The following is a 27,003-nucleotide window of genomic DNA, read 5'->3' as shown; positions in this document are numbered from 1 at the left end:
GTGAATATAATAGGTATTTCTTTTAAGCCAGTTTTTTTTTTTCCAGTTTTTTTTTTTTTTAATCCATTTATCTTTTGGTGGATGTTATGTTGTTCACATATCTGGGCTGTGTTAAGTGATGCTGTAGTTGGTAAGTGGATTAGATACCTCTTTTAATTAGTGTTTTCCTGTTCTTCAGACAGATACCCAGAAGCTGAATTAGTGAATCCTACGGTAGCTCTTGTTTTAACATTTTGAGGAACCTCCATAATGTTTTCCACAGTTGATTTACGAATTTACCAACAATAGTCTCCAAGTGGTCCGCTCCCATCCTCACCAATACGTCTTTTGATAACAGCCACTTCAGCAGTTATTAGGTGATATTTCATTACCGTCTTGTTTTGTACTGGAAAATTTCGCAGATTTTCCTGAGCACACTCTACATGTTTTGGGTGGAGACTGCCTCTCATTCCAAGCCCACTTTCACGCTATTTTAATCCAGCCCTTTCCATAATTCTCCAATCCTCTGAAATATTCCTTTAATCTCTAGCGCTCAGGAAGTTTGACTCTACTTAATTTTTGAAATTTATTTACTTATTTTTATTTATTTTATTGGCTGTGTTGGGTCTTTTTTTTTTCTTTTTGCTGTGTACGGGCTTTCTTTTTTATAGTTGCGGTGAGCGGAGACTGCTCTTCGTTGTGGTGCGCGGGCTCCTCATTGCCGTGGCTTCTCTTGTTGGGGAGCATGGGCTCTAGGCGCATGGGCTTCAGTAGCTGCAGCACATGGGCTCAATAGTTGTGGCTCACAGGCTCTAAAGCGCAGGCTCAATAGTTGTGGCACAGGGGCTTAGTTGCTCCGCAGCACGTGGGATCTTCCTGGAGCAGGAATCGAACCCGTGTCACCTAGCATTAGCAGGCGGATTCTCAACCACTAGCGCCACCCAGGAAGCCCTGGCTCTACTTAATTTAGAAGTGCAGTTGGCAGTGGGGAAGGAGGCATTAAAGACCCTTGGCTGCCTCTTTCACCTGTAAGCTCAACCAAGGCGTAGGGAAGTAAGCTTTCAGTTTTCGCAGAGGCAGAAGAGGGTGGAGAACAAGGGGCGGGTCTAGCTTCGCGCGTCGAACAGCGAGAGTCGTCCAAACGTCGCAAAAGTTCCGAGCCTCACCCCACCCCCACTGTTTCTCCGGCGCCTGCGCAGAATACGCCGCAGCCCTGCACCTGGGGATTCCCTTCCGGCCCCTTGAAGCCTCGGCGCTCCTTCGGGCTTCCTTTGCCTGCTTTCCGTTTTCGGCGGCGCCGCAGGCGCGCCAGTCGAGCGCCGGACAGTCGATGGGGATGGCGGCCGCGCCTGTGTGAGGGGTCGTGGAGGCCCAGAGCCCGGTCGGAGGAGTGGACAGGCCTGCGCCCCCGAGGGAGCCGGGAAGGGTACAGAGGGCTGGGCGAGTCCGCGGAGCTGGGCGCGGCTCTCTCGGGAAGCGGGTGGGCAGGCCGCGCGGGCGCGGGCCCCTCGTGTGGTGGCGGTGGGCGTGCCGTGCGTGGGGGGCGCCGGGGCCGCGCGGGCCGCGCGTCTCGCCGCTGTGCCCGCGGTGAGTCGACTCTTGGTTGCGGCTGCGCGGGGCGTGTGAGTTGCGTAGCGTTGCGCGCTGGGGCGCGGCGGGGGCCTGGCTCCCGGGTGCGTCTTCGGGGTCTCTTCTTGTGCGGGATTTAGGGGTTTGGGTGATGCGGCGCGTGCACTTCGCCTTGGGTTACCTGGAGGGCGGTCGGGCGGTCGGTCGGACGGGTGTTGTGTGGGGCGGCGCTTTGCAGGCAGCGCTGAAGCTGGATGTGCAGTTGCAGACGCTGTGGGTTTTATTTGGGGTTTGGACGTCGTTTAGGGTGTGAGGGTCTCGTGTATGTTGTGCACCTGGGACCTGGGTTGCTGGTTTGTGGTTTGTGGCGGATATTTGGTTGTATGATTGTAGAGTTGGTGCGTTCATTCATTCCTTCATTTATTCACGCTTGGAGCGTTGTTGATTCCCAGTGGTTTGTGCCGGGCGCTGACCCTGGGGGTCTGGTGGTGGGAACGTGGACGTGGCTTCTGCCCGCACACAGCTTACAGGCTGTTGGATTTAATCGCTTTGTGTACCTGTGATTACAGATTGAGATAAGTGCTGTGAGGGGAGGTGCAGCGCCGCCCTATGGGAGAATGCCTCCACCAAGGCATTTCCGTGGACGTGAGGGTGTCTTGAGATGCGGGGAGTGTGTGTTGGATTTGTGGTTGGTAGGGTGAGTGCGTGAGAAGGAAAGGGCTCCGGTGAACCACTGGCTGGGAGGGGCCGGGAGCTGCTGTTTCAGCGACTGGCTGGAAAAGGGGCTGAAATCTGAACGTACAGACGCAGTCACTGGGCTTTTTTAGCTAGAAGAAGAACACAGGACCTCGTGTTTCATTTGTTTATTTCCTGGGTCAATGCCACCCTTCAGCTTTGAAGACTAGGCAGTCCTTTCTCCGTGACTCTATAAACAGGCTCACCCACAGCTCAAAGCTGAGGGTCATACGTTCCCTCTCAGTCTCTCCTGTGGTTTGTGGCCTCAGGTTCTCGGGGAGAAATTTCTCTGCTTTCGTGGAATGGTTTTGTCTGCGTTTTCCCTTTGGCTGTGAGTCTTTCTGAGGTGACATTGTAAATGACTTTGCCGTGGTCAGATAAAACTGAAATTGTAGCTTATTAAGCCCTGAATTGTTTAAGCATCAGATTCTTTTATTTTTGAAGCAGTAAGAACATTAGGCTTGCTGGTTTATAAGGCCTAGTAAGTTTATTGGAGAAAAAGTACCCTACAAACTATAAGACACCAAATAGATTTTTTTTTGTTTTTGATTACTAGATCCTCCTTAGACTGAAGTTGGTATTTTTGTTTGATTTGGTTTTGTTTGATTTTTAGGGCTGACACTATCCCTTTGACATCAGTGCATTTGTGCGTGTATTATGTATGTATGGCTGCATTGGGTCTTTGTTGCTGCATGTGGGCTTCCTCCAGTTGCCACTAGCAGGGGCTACTCTTCGTTGTGGTTCTCGGGCTTCTTATTGCGGTGGCTTCTCTTGTTGCAGTGCACTGGCTCTAGGTGCGTGGGCTTCAGTAGTTGTGGCTCGCTAGCTCTACAGTGCAGGCTCGGTAGTTGTGGCGTGCTGGCTTAGTTGCTCCGTGGCATGTGGAATCTTTCCGGACCAGGGATTGAACCCATGTCCCCTGCATTGTCAGGCGGATTCTTAACCACTGTGGCACCAGGGAAGTCCCTGCATCAGTGCATTTTTGACACAGGTGCAAGAGCTTCATATATGTGGTTGAATAAATGGTCAAGGTAAAGAGAGTCAAATAAAAACTTCTGCTTGTTGATAACTATTTCATACTTTTCCCCAGTGGCTAAAGTGGCATACAAATTATGAAGCTGGATCATTGGAATGAATGTTAGTGATTTACCTCAGTATTGTATTTACTGTTGAAGTTATATTTTCCTTTCTTCAAGAATCTGTGCTTCCCCCTTCAATGAGTTGCCATTGTCTGTTGTCCAAAACTGTCTTAGAATTTTCGTGTTTTGGTCTAAGGATTTGAGAAAGCAGTTTTTGTTCTCAAACTTGCACTGAAAAAAACGTTAAGTACCCTTCTTGAATTGTGAAAAGAACAAGGAAAATTCTCAATTGCTGCTAATTTGCCTAAGTTGGTTCCCACCCCCCCCCCCCCCTTCTTCTTTCCTTTCTTAGGACTTCTACTCCAGAGAGGACATTTCATCCAGGGCCATGATGCCACGTCCCCATCATCTGTGCGCTGCTTGGTTAAGCTAATGCTGCGGGATCCCTTGTCTCTTGTGGAGGAATCAAGCTGACTCTTGGCATGAGGCCCCTGCCTTGCTGTGGTTGAGAGGGACACTGCAATGGCTTCTCTGGATGACCCAGGGGAAGTGAGGGAGGGCTTCCTCTGCCCTTTGTGCCTGAAGGACCTGCAGTCTTTCTATCAGCTGCAGTCACATTATGAGGAAGAGCACTCCGGGGAAGACCGTGATGTCAAAGGGCAAATTAAAAGTAAGAGTCAAGGATTGTCTGCTTCTCTCATTCTGTCATTGGGAGCTTTAACTCGTGGGATGGTTTTCATCAGCTTCCATGTTGCCACCGTAAGATGATAAACAGTATTAAATTACTGATAATAGTAAAGAACATATTTCTAGTGCGTTCTATGCGCCAGGCATTATTCAAAATCTTGTATTAACTTCATTTAATTCTCAAAATAACTATGTGACTATGAGTCCCTTGTTACTGATGAGGATACCAGACACAGAGAGATTAGGTACAGAGATGACTTGCCTTAAGCTGCAAAGTGAGGTAGAGAGACACAGAGATTAGGTACAGAGATGACTTGCCTTAAGCTGCAGAGTGAGGTAGAGCCTGGCTTTGAACCTAGTAAGTGTAATTACTGTCCCCTGCTGTCTCTTGCTAGGCTGTTTGAATTATCTAACTGCCAGCCTAAGAGAGTTTTGGGGTGGAATTCCTTTCCTTTGCTCTGCAAGTTGAGGCACATTGTACGCCCATTTACCTGTCACAAATTCAGGCCTTCCTGCCATGCTTACTTCTTCAACTAGACCTTGTCCTCTGCAGCAAAGGGAAAGGAGGATCATGGTTGAAATGTAAGAAGGAAAGCTCCAAAAGTTAAAACTTGGTCTTTGAGCTTCCAAGGACCCTCAGGTCCTGGAGGGTTGCAGAAAGAATTTTTCAAGGTAATTTTTGCTATACAGAGTATTCATTTCCTGGACTTTAGATTCTGATTCCTAAGTATGTTGCTGGTGCTCTGGAATTCACTTTCCTAGTGATTTAGTTAACAGCTGGCCACATTTCTGACGGCAGTGAGATAAAAAAGGTCTAATGCTGTATTCACACATCTTTGTTGGGTAGGAGAGAAAGGAATGATCCATGTCTGCCTAAGTGGACTTTGGCCTCCACACATGTGAGTCACATGCCCCCTGTAATCAAATAGTCTCACTCCATGTCTCACTTTTCACTTCAGAAAAAAAAGAGTTGTTGAAAGCATTTACATTTATAACTTCTGTCAAAAATATGACAAAGGCAAACATTTTCAAAATTCTGAAGGCTGCAATGAACTAGATGGCTTCTGGCTACAGAGGCTGGAGCAGTCATAACTCTTAGGAGGCAAAAAAGATAGAGAAATATATGTTCTTTCACATACATTGTTATTTCATTTGACTCTCCCAACAATCCTGCAGGAAGGTGTTGGTCTCATTTTACAGAGAAAAAGTGAGGCTCAGAGATGTGGAGTGACTTATCCAAGATCACATAGGAATTGACAGCGCTAGGCTTGACCCCATGTCTTCCATCACCTCTAAGCCTAACACTGCTCTTTGTGTGTGGCATCACTGATGAGGTGAGACCCTGTATTGCAATCACAGCACGCACTGCAGCTGGAAAGCTAGCAAACAAATGAACTGATTGTCTAAGTGTCCTTTGGACAGCTAAAGGGCCTCCTTGATTTTCAGTGAGCATCCAGTCTTAGTGTCAGCTCAACTTAGTCATATACTGTGATATCGCTAAGACTTTGATGCCAGTGGGTAGAGAGGTTAGAGAATGTCCTCAACTTCCTTTGATGACTGCTCTTGTATTAGGGGGAAAATGTGTAAGATTATTGAGGGAATAATAGATATAGGACCTTCTGCTGTCAACTGAAGTGAAGCGAGGCTTGATCCTCAGCATTAGCTGGAGAGAGACCTGAGAATTAGCAAATTTAGTTTCTCTTTTCTGTCAGCATCTATTTCTCTCTGCTTTTCTGTTTCTGCCTCCTTTGAGAGATGGTGAATTTCCTGTTGCTTTGGTTGTGAGGGGAAGACAGGCAAAATGAATAAGGCACCTAGATTTTACTCCCCTTTCTTTTCATCTAGCTCAAAATCACAAAACATTTGCAAGAAGTCAAGACTTGGGCTTTCTTTTCACTAATGAAAAGGAAAAACGATACTGAGTTGAAGAAATATTTTGGGCTGATCAAATACTGGAAATTACCTCTTTAGGTGGAGTTCTTTCCTCCTACCCCTGCTTCCTTTACTTGGCTTGTTGTGGGCTCTTGGAAAAACCTGGGACTGGAAATAACTCTCAAAGATGATGCTTGCTAAGGGGCTGGGCTGTGAGCACTAAAGCTGCTTTTATTAGGAAGGGCATTTCTAATTCTCCATTTAGCATCCGTTACAATGGAAGGCTGCAGAAAGGACCTTCTTTGATTGGCTCAAGCGTTGGTTCTAACTCTAGCATAATCTCTTAAAATTAGCCTCACCATCCCTGACAAGGGCAGGTTGTGGGCTACTTTCTCTCCTAGCTCACCATATCTCGCATCAGAGGGAACCTATTTATGCACATAGCCCATTGTTTTCCTGGTGCCTTCACTAGGCTTACGTTATCATCACCTTCTGCCCCAAAGCCATCCAGACCTTTCAGGAAGAATTCAGAGTCTAGTCCATTTTGTGTCTAGGACATTTGCCTCGTCTGAGATGCGTTTTCAGGACACAAGGCTGTCAGTTGAATTTAACTTTCCTAATTCTCTCTGTTCCTCTTAATTAGCCTCTTTGTAAGGAAGCTTGAAATTTGGGTGTCACTGGTGTTCATTAAGATTTTGATTCCATTTGTCTTGCTGGAATTTGGGAGGCAAGACCCAAGGCTAGAGAATGACTTACTGGGGGATAGACTATGCTATCCATAATGTCCTCATATTCCTGCTATGTAGCTCTCCCTCTTTACCTTTTGAGCTCTTGACTTGGTGTTTTTGTCCTCATAGAAGCACATGGTTCCTCTTGTGTACTTCCTTATGTACTTCCTTGGTCCTTGAGATTCTTTAGTTTTGTCTGAAGTAGTCTCTTTTATCTTTTATGGCCCTAAGATTTTAGACTAGAGTTAATCATAACAATACTGCTGAAATTACAATCTGCAGCTTTCCTGTGGGACCCCAGAACCAAGAGTTCCCTTCCATACTACATGTACCAAGTACAGATCTTTGAATTCAGGAATCTCTACTTCAGAACCGATTTTCTGGTAGGGTTTGCTAATGTTCCTTAGCCTGCAGTTGAGGCTCTCCTTAACTTTATAATTCATTTAATCGACAAGATCCCTGTAATGTATACGGTCTGGAGGATGGAATTGGACCAGTAAATGGGATTGTGACAATGATCCTAGAAATTTTCCTCCTTACCTCATACTACTTCTGTCCCTCCCTCATACTACTTCAGAGACAGGAGAAGCCATGAAATACATTGAGACCCTGTTGATACGTGAAATCTAAGTGCTCTTCCTATAGGACCTTGACTCTGTACTGGGTATTCTTTATGGATTCATATGGTATTTGTTCCATTTTTCAAGGCCTTGTCCAGAAGGCTAGGAAAGCAAAGAACAGGCTGTTGAAACGAGAAGGAGATGACCGAGCTGAATCAGGGACCCAAGGATATGAGTCTTTCAGCTATGGAGGGGTTGATCCTTACATGTGGGAACCCCAGGAGCTTGGTAAGAAATTCTTTTCATTCATTCATTCAGCAAATGTTTATTGAACATCTGTATGTTTTTTGAGTTGGCTGAAGAGACATCAGTAAACCAGAATGGCTGTAAGCTCATGGACTTTGTGTCCTAGTGGTGGCAGAAAATGGACAAGAATGAGCTGGGCATCTGCTTTGTGTTAGGCACTGCATTAAATGCTTTACATGTGGACTCTTATTTAATCCCTACTGAACCCCATGGGGACCTGCCCAGGGTCAGACAGCTAGGAAACTGCAGAACTGGGGTAGGAATCCAGGTCTCTGACATGAGCCCAGGCACAGTCCATTGACTGGGCTGTCTCTTCTCGTGTAGACAGTACCTACCTACTGAGAAGCACTGGTTCGTGCAACTTAATTTTTCGAAGCACGTAATGGTGCTATCATCTACTTACTTTCAAAATTATCTTTTAGGGGTGATGACAGTGTTCTGAAATTTATTTTGGTGATGGTAGCACAACCCTGTCAGTATACTAAAAACCATTGAATTTGTGTGCTTTACATGGTGAATTGTATGTATTTGAATGATAATTCAATAAAGCTTTTATCAAAAAGATCATGCCACATGGAGTTGAACTAGCTAATCTCACATGTCCTTTAACTGTGGAAGGGTAGTGATCATTGATATTTTCTATCCATGCAATGGATAAATAATGATTCTTTTGTAGAACTTTGTTATACTTTGTTTTGTTTTTTGGCTGCATTGCACCTCATGGGGATCTTAGTTCACCAACCAGAGATGGAACCCCTGCCCCACTGCATTGGAAGCATGGAGTCTTAACCATTGGACCACCAGGGAAGTCCGATAGTACTTTATTATACTTTGATACTCATTATCTTGTTCACCTTTCACAAAAGCCTTGTAAAGTAGAAAGGGTAGTGATGCTCATTCCATTTGTAGATGAGGAAACAGGCTCTAAGAAGGGAAGTGATATTTACACTGGGGTCATCTACCAAATAGTGTGGCTGCAGAATGTGTCTTTTCGGAAGAGGATAGTCCTAGAATTGCACTATCCAATATAATAGCTACTAACTATATGTGGCTATTTAAATTTATATAAAGTTAAATAAAATTAAAAGTCAGTTCCACAACCACACGCTAGCCACATTTTAAGTGCTTAATCTCCATGTGTAGCTAGAGGCTACCATGTTGGAGACTGGAAACATTTTATTTTCATAATGGCAGGAGAAAAATGGCTTGAAAATAGGACTATACACATATATTTATTAGTTACATGTGAAAGAGAATTAGAAACATGGTGGAGACATTTCAAGCATATGAATTATAAGCTTTGTGATGGCTTATTTCATGATTGTCAGTGTTAAATTATCAAGGTGATTTTCTGACTGATTTGCCTGTTTCAGCAACTGAAGGAAGTTACAAATTGCAAAAGATCAAGTGAATGGCAGATTTTAAAAGTTAATGTTTATTGTCACTCCTCAGAATTCGAAGCTAAAATTTAATTAGGTGTTAAAGTATGATTATAGAAGAAGAAAAGCGTGTATGGTTAAGAGTGTAGCGTAAAGATCTAGATATGGTAAAGTACATAAGTGAATAGACCATTATTGGGAGGAAGAAATGAACTGAGTGCTGGGAGGGTTGTGGGGCAGGGATGGCTTTCAGAAGAGGTGAGGCTGAGCAGGTTATACATTTCAGATCCACTGAGGCAACAGGCTACTTGGTTCCACTTGTGGGAGGAGGTTTGTCCTGAGTCTTGGCTGCTGGACTAAGGAAGTTATTGGTTTAACTAGCTCCCCCAAGGGCAACTATTAGCATTTGCATTTTGGGGGCTATTTGGAGGAGGATTGTTTTTATTCTGATGAAAAGCCATGTTGTACCAACTTTGAACAGTACAGAAAAGTATGAGAGAATTTTAAAAAGCGCCCATAATGTTACTGCTTTTTTATTTAACAAAAATTCATGTGCCAGGTAGTGTTCTAAGGAGTTTATAAATTTTAACTTCTTTAATCCTAATAACAGCCCTGTGGAGTAGTTACTACTGTTTTCCCCATTTTATAGCTGAGTATTCCAAGTTACAGAGAGGTTGAGGAACTTGTCCAAGGTCACACAGTGTGTGGCAGAATTGAAACTTGAGCACAGGCTGGCTCCAGAGTCCAGCCCCTGTCCTTGAGGTCTTTCCTATCATGCTTCGTGGGCCCAACGTGACCATAGTTAACATTTTAGTACATTTCCTTCCTTTTGCTTTTCTAGTGTTTTAATTTTTAGTAAGACTCTAATGGACTTCTCTGGAGGTCCGGTGGTTAAGCCTCCATGCTCTCAACGCAGGGGGGCCTGGGTTCGAGCCCTGATCGGTGAACTAAGATCCCACAGCATGTTGCACGGTGTGGCAGTAAATAAATAAATAATTAAGTAAATAAATAATCCTAGGGTGTGTACTTGCTTTTGAAATTCAAGGTAAAGAGGCTCCCTCAGGGAAATGACAAGTTGTTTATGTTGCCACCTCCCTCTGTCTAGGCGCTGTGAGAAGCCATCTTTCGGACTTCAAAAAACACCGAGCTGCCAGAATTGACCACTATGTCGTTGAAGTCAATAAATTAATAATCAGGTTAGAGAAGGTAAATTTTTTTCTTTTAGTTCTTTTTTTTTTTTGGCACACGGGCTTAGTTGCTCCGCGGCACGTGGGATCTTCCTGGAGCTGGGATCGAACCCGTGACCTCTGCATTGGCAGGCGGATTCTTAACCACTGCACCACCTAGGAAGCCCAATTTTTTTCTTTTAAAACACATTTTTTTCTGCAAGTATAAATTTTCTGGGGGGAGAAATTATATTTCTGCAGTATGTGTCTTGTATATTGTGTATGTCCGTAGTTGGCAAGGAAACGCCCCACTTAGAGCGGTGCTGAGGATTTGGTGGACGGTTCTAGCCTGGGCTGCTTTTACTGAAGTTAGTGGCCCAGGTCGATGACTGGCCACATATCCAGCTTCCCTTTTCTTTCCTATGAAGCCTACCTGGCTGCCAGACAGCCTTTCTGCCTTTAGATCCTTTCCTTGTTTGGGTGTCCCAGGCACAATCAGCGAGGTGTAGTGTGTGATACCATGTGATGGCAAACAGAGAGGCTGGTGACCAGGCATGTGAGGAGTACTCTGCCAGGGCCAGCATGCAGTGTGTGGACCTCTTGTCCTGTGGTTGGTTTAAGAGTGCATCTTCAATACCATGATCGCTCTGTTTTACTTTAACCCTGGAAATGCTTTTTGTGTATAAGCTGGGTTGTGTGATGGGCATGTCAGCAACCACACAGGTTCAGTTCTTTCTGTGTACTACGGAGGGCAGAAATATGTGGCTGCTTTCATTGTCCAGGAGGACCGTGGAGAATCGGGGGTTCCCGTTGCTTTCCATAGCCACCCCACCATGTCCTGGCCACCTTGTCCAACCCCTGGTTACTAGTTAAGTGGGTAACTGACAATAAAGAGGTTGGAGTGGGTCATGGGAAGGGAGGTACCTTCTGGATGCAAAGCTAATATTCTAATCCCCCGTGAAGTTGTTTTTGTGATATTGAGGGGCTGGGGACGAAAGATAAGACTTGAGCAGTGGGTGTGCTCATTCCCACTTGATGCCCCTGCCTGTAGAGAGTGTATACACCACCAGATTAATTCCCTCTGGCACTTTTTTTCTCCTTGTCAGCTCACTGCATTTGACAGAACAAATACTGAGTCTGCGAAGATCCGAGGTAACTCTAGAACTTTGCTCACATTCCTTCTATTTTTTATCTTTCTTCCTGACCAGATCTCTTTTTAAAAATGGCCTACTTTTTTGTTTGCTTGGTTTTTGTTTTGTTCTTCCTAAAGCAATAGAAAAGTCCGTGGTGCCTTGGGTCAACGACCAGGATGTCCCTTTCTGTCCAGACTGTGGGAACAAGTTCAGCATCCGCAACCGCCGCCACCACTGCCGCCTCTGTGGCTCTATTATGTGCAAGAAGTGTATGGAGCTCATCAGCCTTCCCTTGGCAAGTAGGTGATGTGGAGGCGGGCCCTGGAACCCGACCTACTTTTGAGACTAGCTTGTTTACTGCTCACCACTGGGCAATGTGGCGGACTTTTTGTTTAAATTAATGGCCCACGGGATCTTCATTCATTTACTTGATTCCTTGAAGCCCACTGCAGCCTAGGCACTGTGCTAGGGACCAGGGATACAATGGTCTATAACAGCGGTTGGCAAACTTTTCACATAAAAGATCAGGTAGTAAATATTTCAGGCTTTGTGGGCCACATACAGTCTCTGTGACCTTTCTTCTTTTTTAAACAACCTTTTTGAAGTGTAAAAACCATGTGTAGCTTGAGGGCCATACAAAAACAGGCTGGACTTGGCTTGCAGGTTGTCGTTTGCCCACGTCTGGTTTATAAGCATCATCCATTCCCTCAGGGAGTCCAGCATCCAGCAGGGGAGACACACTCACAAACACCTGCTTTATAAAGAGACAAGTATGATGAGAGAAGTTGTGTCAGGCTCGTGGGAGAGCTGACGGAATCTTTGTCAGCCCTGCTTGAAGTGGCAGATGAGGCTTCGAGAGGAGACTGTAGGAGAGGGTCTTGAAAAATGAGCAACGGGCTGGTCCTTTCCTTTGAGTGAAAAGTCACAAACAGCTCACCGTCATATAGAACAGGCTGTAATGTCGTAATATGAGAAACACCGAGTGCTGGGGAGGTTGCTGCAGAGCCCGGAGAAGAGGGAAAGTGTGGGTGCTTAGGGTCAGGAGGTGATGTTTGAGAGGAGCCTTGAAAGACAGCTGGGATTGCAGAGAGGTGGGGCAGGCAGGCATCCTGGGTAGAGTGAAGAGGGGCGACGTGGTAGGAATAATGGAAGGGCAGATTGTTTTTGCCTCGAGGAATTGGGGAGGGCTTCCTGGAGGACGTGCCTTTTGAGCTGAGCTTTGGAAGGGGTGGGACTCAGGCGTTTGGGTGTGGGGGAAGGCTGTGGAGGACAGTCCGGGGAGAGCCTGAGTTGTTTCTGAGGCACGGGGCAGATGGAGCAGGGCAGGTGGTCAGGCCACGTTAGGGGTGGGCCTCAGAGCCTCAAAGACAGACTGTCCTAGGCTGCCTGGCTCTTTCCTGGCTGCACTGGGCATCCATCCCACCTCAGAGCCTGAGTCCGGGAAGGTAGAGGTGTGAGTGCTTCTTGCCCGCCGGCAGAGCCTGCTCTCACGCCACCCCCACCTGTGGACGCCACTGCTCTCGTGGGCGGTGGGGTGATTGGAGGCTGCGGGCTCACTGCTGCCTGTCCTGTGTTGTGCTTTACAGACAAGCTCACCACTGCCAGCAAGGACTCCCTCAGCGCTCACACCAGCCCCAGCCAGTCACCCAACAGTGTCCACGGCTCCCGCCGGGGCAGCATCAGCAGCATGAGCAGTGTGAGCTCCGTCCTGGACGAGAAGGATGACGACCGGATCCGCTGCTGCACACACTGCAAGGACACGCTGCTCAGGAGAGAGCAGCAGATCGACGAGAAGGAGCACACCCCCGACATCGTGAAGCTCTATGAGGTGATTCGTGTGCGGTCTTGAGTCTCATTCGAGAGACTTGGCTGTTCGTTATGTACATGCCCGCAGACTTTGGAGAATGTTTCGGGAAGTTGTTCCTTTGAATCATTTTTAGTTTCTGCTAAAGGGCACTAGCTAGGGCCCTGGGTGAGTCGCACAGTCACTGGGTATGTTGCAATAAACTCGTTCCCTTGCTCTTCTGTGCCCACTTGAAAGTGGGGGTGGGGGTGGGGTTAGGGGCTTCGGTGGCCCAGGGGCAAGAGGAGGAAGGGTGGTTGCCATACAGTGTGGACAGGTTCTGTGGGTGAGGGCAGGAGCTGGAGCTGGTGGTGAACAGTGGGCCAGAAGAGTCCTGAGACACTCACTTGGGAGTTTGAGAAACTGCCCAGAGGCTTACAGCTTCCTCTTTTAAGTCCATTCAAGTGTCTCAACTCTTATTACCACTAGCAACCCCAGAACGCCTCAGTAGACGTTGCTTTAAAGGAGCAGAGTGTGGTTCCAGTCCCTGGGATTTACAGTCAGACTGGGAGTTGAGCCTGGCTCGGTCTCATAACGGCCAGGTGAGGCCTGCAAGATGAAAAGGATGAGCCAGGTGGGGGTTGCAGGGAGGTGGAAGGAAACAGGAAGGAGGAAACCAGCCCAGGCAGCAAAAGCAGCTTGTGCAAAACTGAACAGAGGAGGGTGTTTTTTGTCTGATGGTCACTAAATGGTCATTGTTAGCAGTTGTGCAGGTCACAGTGGCTGTGTTTCGGAAGTCACCATGAAAATACTCAGGCTCCTAGAAATGGTATTAATTAAACCCTTGTTGAGCTGATGTAGCCATTGTCCATCTTTTATGTGGGGCTCATGATCTGATAACTCAGTTTTTGTAAATAGTCGCCGTGCTTTTGGCTTCCTTCTTTTTTGAAGTGAGCCCCGGCAATGCCTGTGCCTGGTGTCTGGCGTCACCTGGCAGATAAAGCACATAGCAACTAATTTCTTTTCTCTACCATGGTAAACTCAGATGGCTTGTGTCCTGGAAAGCCTTGCTCCTGTCAAAAACATCCAGTCAAAAGTTCACCCTCGCTTTCTTTCCTTCCTGCAAGATTTTCTTATAGGGCAGGTCTGTAAATCAGGAAATTGATAACAGTAAACAAAAAACTAAAAACCACTCTGCATTTTTTTCATTTTAGAAAACTGTGCATTTTAAATACATCTCTGTTGATTCAGCATAACCTCTGAGTAGGCTTTTTTGTACCTTGAGAGCACAACTTACCTCTTCTATTTTGTTCTTAGAAATTACGACTTTGCATGGAGAAAGTTGACCAAAAAGCTCCTGAATACATCAGGATGGCAGCATCATTAAAGTAAGCTATTCCTCTCTGTTTTACTAATTTAGTGGTGACTGGCATTTTAGGTCAATTCTTTAGTAGCTGAAAATGAAACGCCTAACTCTGGCCATGCTTTTCTTCTGCTACCGGCTGCAGAGAATCTTCATCATGTCATCAGCACTTTACAGTCCTGTGTAGTCATGTTCAGTCACGTGACCCCAGCTATTCTGACTGAGCAGGTTTGTTGGGAAGGGCCTTGGATAATAGGCACCACTGCCAAGTGCTTCATCCGGAGGTGAGCAAGGGCAGCGTGCCTCCTGCTTGTGCCCAGGTAGATGCCACTTCTGGGTGACATTGAGGTGTCAGGGCGAAGAGCAGGCATTTCTTTTAGGACAGGGGTTGGCAGAGTTCGACCCTTGGGCCACATCTAGCGTGCCATCTCTTCTTTTAAAGTTAAGATTTAATTCACACACCATAAATTCACCGTTTTAAAGTGTACAGTTCAGTGGTTTTAGTATACCCATCATGTCACATTTAGTATAAGTCACAAAATTGTGCACTCGTCACCACTGTCTTAATTCTGAAAGTTTCTTCATCTTAGTGAGAAACCCACGCCCAGTAGCAGCCGCTGCTCCTTCTCCCTTTCCCTGGCAGCCACTAGTCTGCTTCTGTCTGTGGATTTGCCTATTGTGGGCATTTCATGTAAATAGAATCATAGATACGTGATCTTTTGTGTCTGGCTTCCTTCACCTGATATAAAGTTTTCAAGAGTCATCCCAGTTGTAGCATGTATCAGTGTGTCATTCCTTTTGTGTGAATGCACTGTGTGGATAGAGCACATTTTGTCTATCCATAGTCTCTTGGTGAACGTTTGGGCTTTTCCACTTTTGGCTTTTAGGGATAATGCTTCTGTGAATAGTCATGTATAGGTTTTTTATGGACATGTATTTTTATTGCTCTCGGGTATATGCCTAGGAGTGGAGTTCTTGGGTCGTATGGTAACTCTGTGTGTAACTTCTCCAAAATGACTGCTCCGCCTTCCATCCCCGGCAGCAGCGTATGAGGGTTTCAGTTTCTCCACATCCGTGCCCACACTGATTATTGCCACTTGTTTTTTGTTTTTTTTTTTTTGGTTTAAATAAAGTTTATTTCTTTTAACACATCTAATATAAGCTGGTACTGGGTATGCAAAGAAAAATAAGATACAGTCTTTGTCCTTATGGAATTAATATACTATAAAGACGATTACAGAGCAGATTAATATACTATAAAGACGATTACAGAGCAGAAAAATGATAGATTATATTTGCATTATGCTTCTTAAGTTTCAAAGCGTTGAATGCATTTTTGCTCCTTAGAGCAATCTGTGAAAAAAAGCACCATTATTATTTCTGAGATGAGGAAGCTGGAGTAATGAACAGCTTTTTCAGGACTCCGATGGAACTAGCTAAGAACTTTATCAAGTCTTTGAAGAAAGAGCCAGTTAGAATTCGGAAGTACTGAAAGCATTTAGGGGAGGTGGTGAAATTTCTGCTTTTGAATGTAGTATATTTTTAGACTTATCTAGGTAAATTCTTCCCAAAAGAATGACAGCAGGCCCAGCTTTTCTAATTTTTTCCAGTCACAAACTACACTTTATACTACCAAAAAAAAAGGTGTTGTGGGTATAATTTGGAAATTTAATGAATGACCCTACTTTGTAAACAACAACCCCATATGTGATTAAAAGCAAACAAACCTCAAGAATAAGGTAAATCACCCTAATCTTAATTAATTTTTGAGGCTATCTCTAGAAAACTACCGAGGTCCTTTAGAGGTAATTCCACTGTTTGAAATATTGTCACTTGTTTTTATAAATAAAATGTTATTGGGACACAGCCATGCCCGTTTGTTTGATTACTGTAACTGATTTTGCACTACAGTAATAGTGCAAGAGTTGAATAGTTGCAACACAGACTATATGGCCTACAAAGCCGAAAATATTTATTATCTGGCTCTTGACAGAAGAAAATTGCTGACCCTTTCTTAAGAGCATTGATCTTTCCAAAGGTTAGTGTTGTGTGAGCTAGAATTTGAGGTGCTACTACTAGAATCAGATCCCAGTAGTCTTTTCTCAACCTACAGAAAAAAAATTACTTATGGTATCCAGTGTTCTCAATTTGAGGATTGTCTGACTTTGCTTTAAGCCTGTGTTGTCCATCTGCCACCTTTGTAGTGATGCATGTAGAATTAGATATACCTTGTTTAGAACTAACCTACACACACACACATTTTTTTTTTTTGCCATGCCGCATGGTATGTGGGATCATAGTTCCCTGACTAGGGGTTGAACCCATGCCCCCTGCAGTGCAAGCGTGGAGTCTTAACCACTGAACTGCCAGGGAAGTCCTGAACGAATCTATATTTTTATTTAGACATTTACTATGGCAATATTGTATAAGTAGTCCCCAGAAACAAAGCTTGGCTTTTCCTTCAAGATGTTGATGACCATGATCTAAGCCCATTGTGGGTCCCACGTGCAAAGAAAGTGAACTTTTTTGTTTGTATAGTCCTTAAGGAGTTTCCTGACTTGAGTCTCTAAATATCTGACTTAAAAATATGAGAGGCTAAACCCAGGTGCGTTCTGGCAAAAATATCCCCTCCCCTGCATCTCTCCCTGCCTTTACTGTTTCTTTGGGGCTCATCTTCCATTCCCTCTTCCTCCCTCAATGTTTTCTAGCCGACAGGGAGGGGCAGAGAGGCAGGGAAACCACGTATGCCCTGCCCCCTTTCCCCTAGGTCCTAACAACTACATGTCTTCAGTCAGTGGCAGCAGACAGTGGAGACGGCGGAAATCCTATTTCTCAAGCCCTCTCAGCCACCATTGTCCTAGGCCAACCCCCTTATATTCGCACCTCCTGGATCCCAGTCCTCCTCTTTCCATTCCTTGCCCTAGAACTCTGGTTCTGAAGAACAGCAGGGAGAGGGCACAGTTCTTCTCTGCCCACAGTTCACTGAGCAGTAATGTCACCCAGTGGAACACACTGCCCTCCCTGTGAGTAAGTTCGAAGAAGCACTCGGATGATTGTGGCATAAACCTCCCTGAAATGGAGAGTCCTTGGCTTTGGAGCATCTGTCCTGTGCTCCTGTCCTCCCTGGAACCTCCTGGAATCAGTACCCCTCCTCCCACCCCTGCCCATTGGTTTGAAATTAGAGCAGGAGTACCTTCTACCTGGAGGCCAGCAAGGAGAGCTGTGTTCCTGGCAATGGGAGCTGGCTCCCAGCCTTTTCCTCAGGACGTCGTTACCTGAGTCCTGTTGGGTTTTTTGCTTTGTGCCTTAGACACAATTGTGGGTTGATGGGCCTCCCTAGCCAAGAGGGAGCTACCATTTCTGAGCACATTTCCAGGTATCTAACTCCTGTGCCTCCAAAGACCAGTTCTGAAGTGCTTTAAGTGCATTTCAGTCTGTCACTCATTCATTCAGTGGACATTTATCAAGCATGAGTTGTGTGCCAAGTGCTGTTCTGGGTACTGGGGCTGCAGCAGTAGACAGTGAAGACAGCTTTGTTATCATGGGAGTGCAGACTAACCAGGTGAACAGGTAACACACGAGATGATAATGCCAGGCACGATAGGTGCTCTGAGGATAACACAGTTGGTTGATGTGACTGAGACCAGGGCAGTGATTTCAGATTTGGGCCAACCCTGTTTTCTTCCACATAACTTGGCGATATCAAGACAAAGTGCAGGTCTTCTTAGTTCTGATCTGATGTTCTTTTTGCAAACTGTGCAGTTAGAGATGATGAAGCAACTTTACTGAATCCACAGATTACAGCACACACCAAGATTCTTCCAGCTAGTACTGCCTTGTAGATGGAAAACAGGTAAACACAGCAGTTCTTTCTGCTTATTTAACTTGAATTGCTGCTGCCTCAGGAAGGGAGTTGAGTGGCCATTGCTGAGGCTGGATTAATAGCTGGGAGATCATCTGAAGTGTTTCTCTTCTCAGTAAACATTGTTACTGACTACTAGGGGTATAAAAATGAAAAGTGGTAATCAGGGCATTTGGAATTCAGCAGTCTGGTGGGAGTGGCAGACTCTGAAATGAACAATCCTAAAACCACATGATAACTGTTGCTGTTCCTCTGAGACTGAGGTGAAGCCACCTCTGGCCTTCTTCCACACTGGGCAGAGTTACTCCCTCTCACCTCCTTTCTTTCTTTCTTTTTTAATTAATTTTATTTATTTATTTGTTTATTTATTTATTGGCTTTGTTGGGTCTTCATTGCTGCGCGCGGGCTTTCTCTAGGCTTGGAGAGCAGGGGCTACTCTTCATTGTGATGTGCAGACTTCTCATTGCAGTGGCTTCTCTTGTTGCGGAACATAGGCTTTAGGCACGAGGGCGTCAGTAATTGTGGCATGTGGGCTTAGTAGTTGTGGCTTGCGGGCTCTAGAGCACAGGCTCAATGGTTGTGGCACACGGGCTTAGTTGCTCCATGGCATGTGGGATCTTCCCGGACCAGGGCTCGAACCCATATCCCCTGCATTGGCAGGCGGATTCTTAACCACTGCGCCACCAGGAAGCCCATCACCTCCTTTCTTGAGTAGGAGTCTAAGTGCTTTTCTCACATAGGGAGCAATTGTTCATAAGACCCAGGAGCATGGGGCAAGTGACAGTGCCATGCGGGCCATGGCTTGGATTCCTTGATCAGCTCTCCCATCATTCCTCTGCTCCCTGGGTAGTCTTTGAGTGAGAAAAGAAAAGTGTCTTCTCATCTGCTGCGGTGTAACCAACTCAGTAAACTGCTTCATCCGTCTTACTAGATGCACTGAAATTGTTCAGGAAAAGTAGGCTGAAGCAGATTCAGTCACATTTATTTTGGCAATGAGCTTAGCAGCTGGTCCTCATAGACCTCAGCACTCGTGTGTCCCTATGGTGTCTGCAAATTAAAAGCAGTTTCTAGTCGATTGGCACTTGCATTCTGAAAAGGAAAGAGCACTGCATTATATACAAGAGTCTGAAATGCCATATGGAGGGAGTGTCTGTATCCGCCCTCTGTGAGACCTTAAACCTTTAGAGTCCTCTTACACCACACTGTCCACTCAGTGCAGTGAAACTTAGATCAAAAATCTTTGTGATTTCTCCCTAGTGCCGGAGAGACAACCTACAGTCTGGAACATGCCAATGACCTTCGAGTGGAAGTGCAAAAAGTGTATGAGCTAATAGACGCTTTAAGGTAAGACCTGTTAGGTGATGTCTTACCTGCTGCCTTGATTGGAGGAGGTGCTGTGTTGATGAGAGAGTGGGTGGCCATCAGACCTGAGCTTACCCAGTCCTGGTGATAGAGGATGTGTGTGAGGAGGAGGCTGAGGGAGCTGCCAGCTCTGGCGCTCTGTGCATCTCAGTAACTTTTGATGAAGGATTTCTACTGTTCAGTATTATTAAAGGAATAGGAGCTGAATGATACCAGCTGTGTGCCAGTCACTGGCTGCTTTCACACAGAGTAGCTCCTTTATTCTGCCACAGTTACCCTGTGAGGTAGAGATTAACATCCCCATTTTATAGGTGAGAGAATGCACCGCAGCTAGCACAAGCGCTGGAGCCAGGGTAGAAACCCAGATTCTTTTCTCAAGTTGACTGCTACCTTTTTTTTTTCCTGGACCTCATCATACAGCTTGTGGGTTCTTAGTTCCCCGACCATGGATCAAACCCAGGCCCACGGCAGTGAAAGCACTGAGTCTTAACCACTGGACCGCCAGGGAATTCCCAGCCACTGCTTTTTAACTGTGGATTGGTTGTTGGGGTTAGATCAGCCCTTTGCAGTGTAGGAAGTACTGTGACTCAGAGAATAGAGATGCGGAACCCTTGTCCATCTGTACGTGCAAGACTAGCTACATAGTTTGCAGGGTCTGGTGCAAAATGAAAATGCAGGTTGCTTGTTCAAAATTAAGAATTGTAAGACAGTGATAGCAGAACATTAAACTAAGCACAGGGCCTTTCTGCTGTGCCGGTCACTCACCCACGATGCTGGCCCTGCCCCAGTGGTCAGTGCCTCGATGGCTGAGTGTTGGTCATTCACCCTGTGCTTGTTTGGGGCCTTAGGTACAGTCAAAGGGTACAAATGGGCTTTGCCTGCAAGAGCATTTCAGTGGAGCCTCTAACCCATTCCTCTACACATGCTGCTGGCATGCAAGCCTGGCGACTTGGGACTTTACACCCATGTTTCTGAGGCTGGCAGTTCCTGTTACAGTGATATGTTTGTTTCAATTCAGTAAGAAGATCTTAACCTTAGACTTGAAGCAGGACCCTCCACCACATCCAAACACTTTGCGGCTGCAGAGGATGATCAGATACTCAGCTACGCTCTTTGTGCAGGTAAAGCCATCCTGGGGCTGCAGAAACACCGCACTTGCCTCCCCTGCTCTTCTACCACTCAGAAGGCAGACTGGGCCAATGGCTTGTTTATTTTCTGTTTGTATATTTATTACTTTTTAAGATTATAAATGTGTCAGCCACATCTAGAGAAAAATCTGATGTCAAAGAAAAAATAAATACTCCTTTTAGTTCTATGTCCCTAATACCATCCTGCCTCATTCTGATATATTTTCTTTTTTATTCTATTTGCATTGGTTATATAAAGTAGTTGTAATTAGTGCATATTTTCAAGTTTATGCCTTTTTATTGCTGAATTTATATCATAAGCACTTTTTTGGGGGAGGCGCCGCATCGCATGGCACACATGATTTCTAGTTCCTCGACCGGGGATCAAACCCACGCCCCCTGCAGTGGGACTGTGGCGTCTTAACCACTGTACCGCCAGGGAAGTCCCATAAGAACTTTTTTGTACAGTCCTCAAACAGCTGTTGTTTGAATGAGTACAGAATACTTCTCTGGCTGTGTACACCATCCTTTAATTATTCCCCCTTCATTGGGCATTGGATAGATTCCCATTTTTTGCTGTTATGAGTATTGCCTGATGACATACTTGCACATAGTGTTTCCTCCTTGGGATCAGCTCCTACGCGACTCTTCCTGGGTCATTGGTTTGGAGGAAACAGGTGATTGTTCAAGGGCGCACTAGACCTAGGTGGTTGCATCTGAGTTGTTTCTACCTCAGAAAGCCCTTGTGAGAGGCACAGTCCATCTCCTGTGGGGCTCCTGACAGAGATATATGAGTGTCCTATTGGGTTAGTTTCCCAACACTGTAATGCAAAGAATGAGGCCTTCCTGCTTTTGATCAGTGACTGTATCCTACAGTCGTTTGACAAGTGCCTGCTGTGTCCCAGGCAGTGTTCTAGGTGCTGGGTATCTTGCCGTGAGTAAAGACAGACATTCCTGTTCTCATAAAGCTTGTATTCTAGAGAGGGGGACAGATGAGACAACTAAAATATATAGCTTAAGAGGGTGGGAAGTGCTGTGCAGAAACGTAAAGAGGGCAGAGGAGTGGGGCTTGGATGGAGGCTTACAGATGTGGACAGGGAGGGCAGGAAAAGTCTTCACTGAGAAGGCAAATAACTGGGATGTCTGGTGTTGATCATTTAATGAGGAAAAGGCTGGCCCATTTGGAAGTTGGCTTTGGCCTGATTTCAGGGTTCCATCCTCCCCTGCTCTGCTCATTAACGTGACTGTCTGAGAGTGGGGCGGCTTAGCTTAAGAGGGCTGTCACTGTAGGGCTTCAGGTTCATTTTTTTCCTAAAAGGGTTTAAGTGTAAAGTTGTCTGTGACTCCCTATAGGAAAAGCTGCTTGGTTTGATGTCACTGCCAACCAAAGAACAGTTTGAGGAACTGAAAAAGAAAAGGAAGCAGGAAATGGAGAGGAAGAGGATCCTGGAGAGACGGGTAAGTGAAGCGCAGGGACGCCAGCCTCTGGCTTCTTCCCTGCAGCTCCTCTGAGCGTGGAGGCCTCCAGAGGCTCTCAGGAGGCCCTGTGAGGTTGCTGTTAAGTCAAAACCTCTCACTCTCTTTAGTCTGCATTTTCCTTCTGTTTCTAGCCTCACTCATCTTTAGAAGTCAGAATAATTCTTTCTCTCCCCAGGTCCTATTTTTCTTTCAGAGGTTGTACTGATTTTTTCCTGTCCAGAATACCATAGAGCCTGGCAGTCCTCCCCCAGTACAGGCTGCGGAGGACCCAGACACCACGGAATTCTTCGTAGAACACTTTGGAATACGCAGTACTAAACAGAGAATAATATGTGTATGTAAGATTGTGTGAGGTCCTGATATAGATGAGTGATAATACACCTCAGAGGTTTAAGACAGGTGCATGGCCAGTGAATATAAGATTGAGGAAAACTTAGCCCTTAACTTACAGTTATTTGTTATTTTAATTTTGAAAATCAGGGTTTGTCCCTCCTTTCTTCTGATAAAAAAGCATGATTTGATTTTAGCAGTTGGCTATCTTTGGTCCTGAGGTAGAGAATTGGAGTCTCACTGGCACAGGGATAGCGGGACCGCAGAGGATGGCTGGCGGTGTGGCTGTTGGCCTGGTGACCTTGTTTCTTCTCTTTGGCTTTGGTCTCTTCCCAGGCTGCCCTGGAATCCCAGCGAAGGCTTGAGGAAAGGCGGAGTGACCTGGTGTCTCGTGCGACCAATGGGGAGGTGGCGTCCCTTCGTGGGGTTCCTGCCCCCTTGAGAAAGGCTGAGGGTTGGCTCCCGCTGTCGGGAGGTCAGAGGCAGAGCGAGGACTCGGACCCCCTCCTCCAGCAGATCCACAACATCACGTCCTTTATCAGGCAGGCCAAGGCCGCGGGCCGGCTGGATGAAGTGCGCACGCTGCAGGAGAACCTGCGCCAGCTGCAGGACGAGTATGACCAGCAGCAGACAGAGAAGGCCATCGAGCTGTCCCGGAGGCAGGCCGAGGAAGAGGACCTGCAGCGGGAGCAGCTGCAGGTGCTGCGGGAACGGGAGTGGGAGCGAGAACGGGAGCAGTTCCAGGCGGCATCTCTGCACACGCGAACTCGGTTCCTGGACTTCCGAGAGATCAGGCCTTTTCACCTGGAGCCCAGCAGAGAGCCTCGCAACCACCTTGCTCATGCTTCGGATCTGGTTTCTTCCCCAGCTCAGAGCAATACAGTCCCCAAGACCCCTTCACCCAGCTCAGCCCTCGAACCCATCAGAGTGTGGTCTGGGCCCCCAGCCCTTGGCCAGGAATTCTTTCCCCAGAGCACCACGTTGCAGCACAATGAGGTGCCCTCCCTAAATCCCTTTGAAGAGGAAGACCTCTCCAGCCCCGCAGCAGAGGGCATGGCCAGCCCTCCTGCTGCAGAGCCTTCCCTCGGCCCTCCAGCCCGCGTCCTCAAAGAGTACAATCCTTTTGAGGAAGAAGAGGAAGAGGAGGCACTGGCAGGGAATCCCTTCACTAACCCGGATGGCCCGGCCCCCAGTCCCTTCCACGAGCAAGATGAGCCTCCCCATCAGAGGCCCTCCGGCCCTCCTGTTCCGGGCAACCCCTTCGAGGAGGACAGCGACAGTGGGCAGGAGGGCGAGGAGCCCATAGAGGAGGAGCTCCTCCTCCAGCAGATTGACAACATCAAGGCGTACATCTTCGACGCCAAGCAGTGCGGCCGCCTGGACGAGGTGGAGGTGCTGACCGAAAACCTTCGGGAGCTGAAGCGCACCCTGGCCAAACAGAAGGGTGTTGACTGACTGTAGTGGGCAGGGCGCCTTTGGGGCCTGGCAGGAGCCAAGGGAGCGGGAGGGAGGGCCGGTGGGGTTGATGGAGAAGGAGGAAGGGCAAGACTCACAATGCAGGCAGGTTCGGGGGGTGGAATCTGCTATTCTGAGCTGCGCACTTGGAGCTTTTTCCATGGTAGTTGAATAGTAAAATGGGAGCTAGAACAGGAAGACTCAGCATTCATTTGCTGTTTTTCCTGTTTCTTTTTTTCCTTTTTTTTTTTTTAATAATTGGGTTTTCCCTTTAGAAGGGACTTTAGATCTTCACTGCTGAGATGTAACTAAGTGCGGTTCTGTTGGGCCCTGGGGAGAAATGGCTACCATGCACCTCGTGTGTCCATTGGCTCCTGCCTAGTGTTTGGTCATGATGCAGTATTATAGGCAGCCTTATGTAGGGCCCTCCTTTAGCCAAAACAGACAAGATAGAGTCCTTTAAATCTTCCTCAGCTCTTGCGGAAGTCTGTCTGGCTATGTTCCTTTCACCTGGGACTTGACTGTCCTGCTGGGCACATGCTGCCTGTGCAATGAAAGGGGGGGGTCTTGCTATGAAGACAATAGTTTAGATCCAGGAAACCCCAGCACCTCTTCTTAAGAGGGGGTGACGGGGGTGAAGATTCTCCAGAGTCTGTTTCCCTCTTACTTTGAGTTCTTATTTGTCTCTTTCAGGAAATTAAACTCCCAGGGAAGGGGTATCACTGTGAGTCTGGTCATGAGCTTTTTAGAAAACAGAAGTGGTTAACTTTTTGGTTGATGGAGGTAGTATAATTTGGGAGAAGAGTCTCTGTCCAGGTGTCGCTCTGTGGAACTGAATGACTGCTGGGACAATTGTCCGTCCCCGGAGAAAGCTTCCTCTAGAGCTTGGGCAAAATTACTCTGATCTGGGCTTTTTCAGACTTTTTCATAGTCTAGGAATTGGTGATCAGGAAGCTCTTGTGGAATGTTGTGAGAAGAGTTGAAGCTCCTGAGTCAGAAGGTCAATTGAAATAACGTCCAAGGCTGGTTGATGAGCCTTCTTCCTTTTGGCTCATCTTGTGCTGACCGTGGGCACTGGTGAGATATTTTCTCACCAGTGTTTGGTATTAAAAAACTGAATTCCCTGGTCCGGTGGTTAGGACTCTGTGCTTTCACTGCGGAGGGCACGAGTTCAATCCCTGATCAGGGAACTTAAGATTCTGCAAGCTGCACAGCACAGCCAAAAAAAAAAAGAAAAGAAAAAGAGAAAACGAAATGTTTGAAAGAGGCACAACCCAGGATCATGCTGGAAGAGCTGCAGTACTTGAACTCTTCACCAGTTAAGGGCAAAAAGGGAAATTGTTAATTTAGCTTTGGTGCTTAGGTTTACAGGAACATAGCCCTTCACTGAAATCTGACATGATACCCAAGTGTGCTCAGCTCTGGGTAGAGTTCCTGCAATTATGCTTGATAACTAATGAATAATAACTGGCCACTAGTCACTTTATACCCCTTAACTAACTCTGGGTCATACTCTCCCAGGTTAGTGGTGGAGGGCTGAAATTCATTATGTTACATTCTGGGAAGACCTGTGTTAATTTTGGGAATGTCTGAAAAACATTGTGGTGTAAAAGTAATCTGTATTTGTGTTGACACTATTCACATTTCTTTAGCAGCTCCTGGATCTTTGGGCTGAATGAAAGGGTCCTGTACAGGGGCGTGGGAATAGGGAGTGGGTGGATGGAAGGTGTGTGGAGGACCCCTCGCATTTGGGTTCTATTCACAGAGGAATATGAGTGGGTTACTAAGGTCAGCCAGTTACCAGCCTTGCTGATTGTCATGGTTTTGGGAAGCTGGCATTCAGGCATCTAAAATGTTGCCTTGTACAGGCATCTTTTCTTCCTCAAGGTCCTTGCCCTTCATGCTGTTACTCTGGAGGGATTTACGGATGGCTGCATGCTCCTCCCTACTAAGTCTGTCTTTTCTCTCTGACTGAAGAGAAGGAAGCACTCTGCACCGAAAAGCAGGTGATTCCAGAAGCTAAATGCTGCTCTCCCTCATAATTGCTTCTCTAATGAGAATATATCTTTTAGTTAGTTGTGGTTTCAATTAAGACTAGTTTACCAAACATACCCTTCCCTGAAATCAACTGCAGTTGGCAATCTGTAAGTAACTAAGATATAAGAAACATGTTTTTAAACTAAAAAAAAAATTACTGAATATACTAAACCAAACTAAAACTTTCTGATGTGATTGAATTCTTCCACTGCTGCATTCTTCCATTTAATTCTTCCATGGCTACATTTTCCTATAATCACAGACGTGACCGGAGTTAGAATTCTCTATCCCTCAGTTATACCATTTCCCGGAATTCACATCGGCACAAAGTTGGATGTACAGGGATGGGTTAACGTCAGGGAAAAGATGGTCTATGAATTGCAGCCACAACTTCAGGTTCTTACTGTGTATGAGTGTTTCACCCATCCTGCAGTCCTTCAGTGCAAGCAGCTCCATCTCATCGGAAGATGAGCAGGTCCTTGATGTGGCGTCGGACCGTGTCCCTAGACACTGATCATGTATGGAAAAGACTTTGGGGATTCAGACATCAAATGAAGCTGGCTTTTCCCTTTTATGCCTTGTTTGTATTTTCCCTTGTCTAATACACTAAGGACACTTACTCATTCTACTCACTGCTCAGTGTGTCTCTTCTGTTCAGATACTAAAATGTACCTGAGTCAATCAAGAGCCACGTGGTAGGTTGGACGTTGGCATAGTTAGGACTCGAGTTGAGAAGCTGGTCTCTTTACCAGGTCACAGACTGTGGTGGTAGATTGTGCTGGTCATCTGACAGTGACAATTTGAAGGTCATTGATTTGCATGCACTACTCTGAAACCTTGTATTGGAAACTTTTTTAAAAAAATAAAATAACAGATGGTGGTGGTTGGGGTGGTGTGAGTGTGTACACACATGTTGCATGTGAGAACTACCGGATGGCATCTCTCCCCTCCTTTCTGAATGACTTTTGTGCATCAGAAGACAGCCCAGCTCCTGTGCTACCTGTGGTTAAGG

At 46.3% G+C, this 27,003-nt stretch overlaps 1 protein-coding gene across 5 annotated transcripts; it reads left to right on the top strand.

The window, feature by feature from the left end:
* The first annotated feature begins 1,169 nt into the window (after positions 1-1,169).
* Positions 1,170-26,866, top strand: RBSN (rabenosyn, RAB effector). Of its 5 annotated transcripts, none has more exons than XM_057706053.1 (12): positions 1,170-1,405; positions 3,715-4,032; positions 7,357-7,497; positions 10,000-10,100; positions 11,167-11,212; positions 11,331-11,492; positions 12,780-13,021; positions 14,294-14,364; positions 19,459-19,545; positions 20,582-20,684; positions 22,044-22,148; positions 22,836-26,866. In XM_057706053.1, exons 2-12 carry the CDS (start codon positions 3,885-3,887, stop codon positions 23,952-23,954), a joined length of 2,325 nt encoding a protein of 774 aa, XP_057562036.1. In that variant the 5' UTR covers positions 1,170-1,405; positions 3,715-3,884; the 3' UTR covers positions 23,955-26,866. The 5 variants fall into 5 exon arrangements, with proteins under 5 accessions (XP_057562036.1, XP_057562037.1, XP_057562039.1 ...); XM_057706054.1 differs by having other exon boundaries at positions 1,170-3,314; XM_057706056.1 differs by lacking the exon at positions 1,170-1,405 and adding an exon at positions 1,634-1,652.
* Positions 26,867-27,003: the final 137 nt, after the last annotated feature.

The sequence above is a fragment of the Hippopotamus amphibius genome, chromosome 13, assembly GCF_030028045.1.
Source record: "Hippopotamus amphibius kiboko isolate mHipAmp2 chromosome 13, mHipAmp2.hap2, whole genome shotgun sequence".
NCBI lineage: Eukaryota > Metazoa > Chordata > Mammalia > Artiodactyla > Hippopotamidae > Hippopotamus > Hippopotamus amphibius.
Note: the sequence above shows the minus strand (reverse complement) of the source record. Positions and strands in the feature narration are given on the sequence as shown.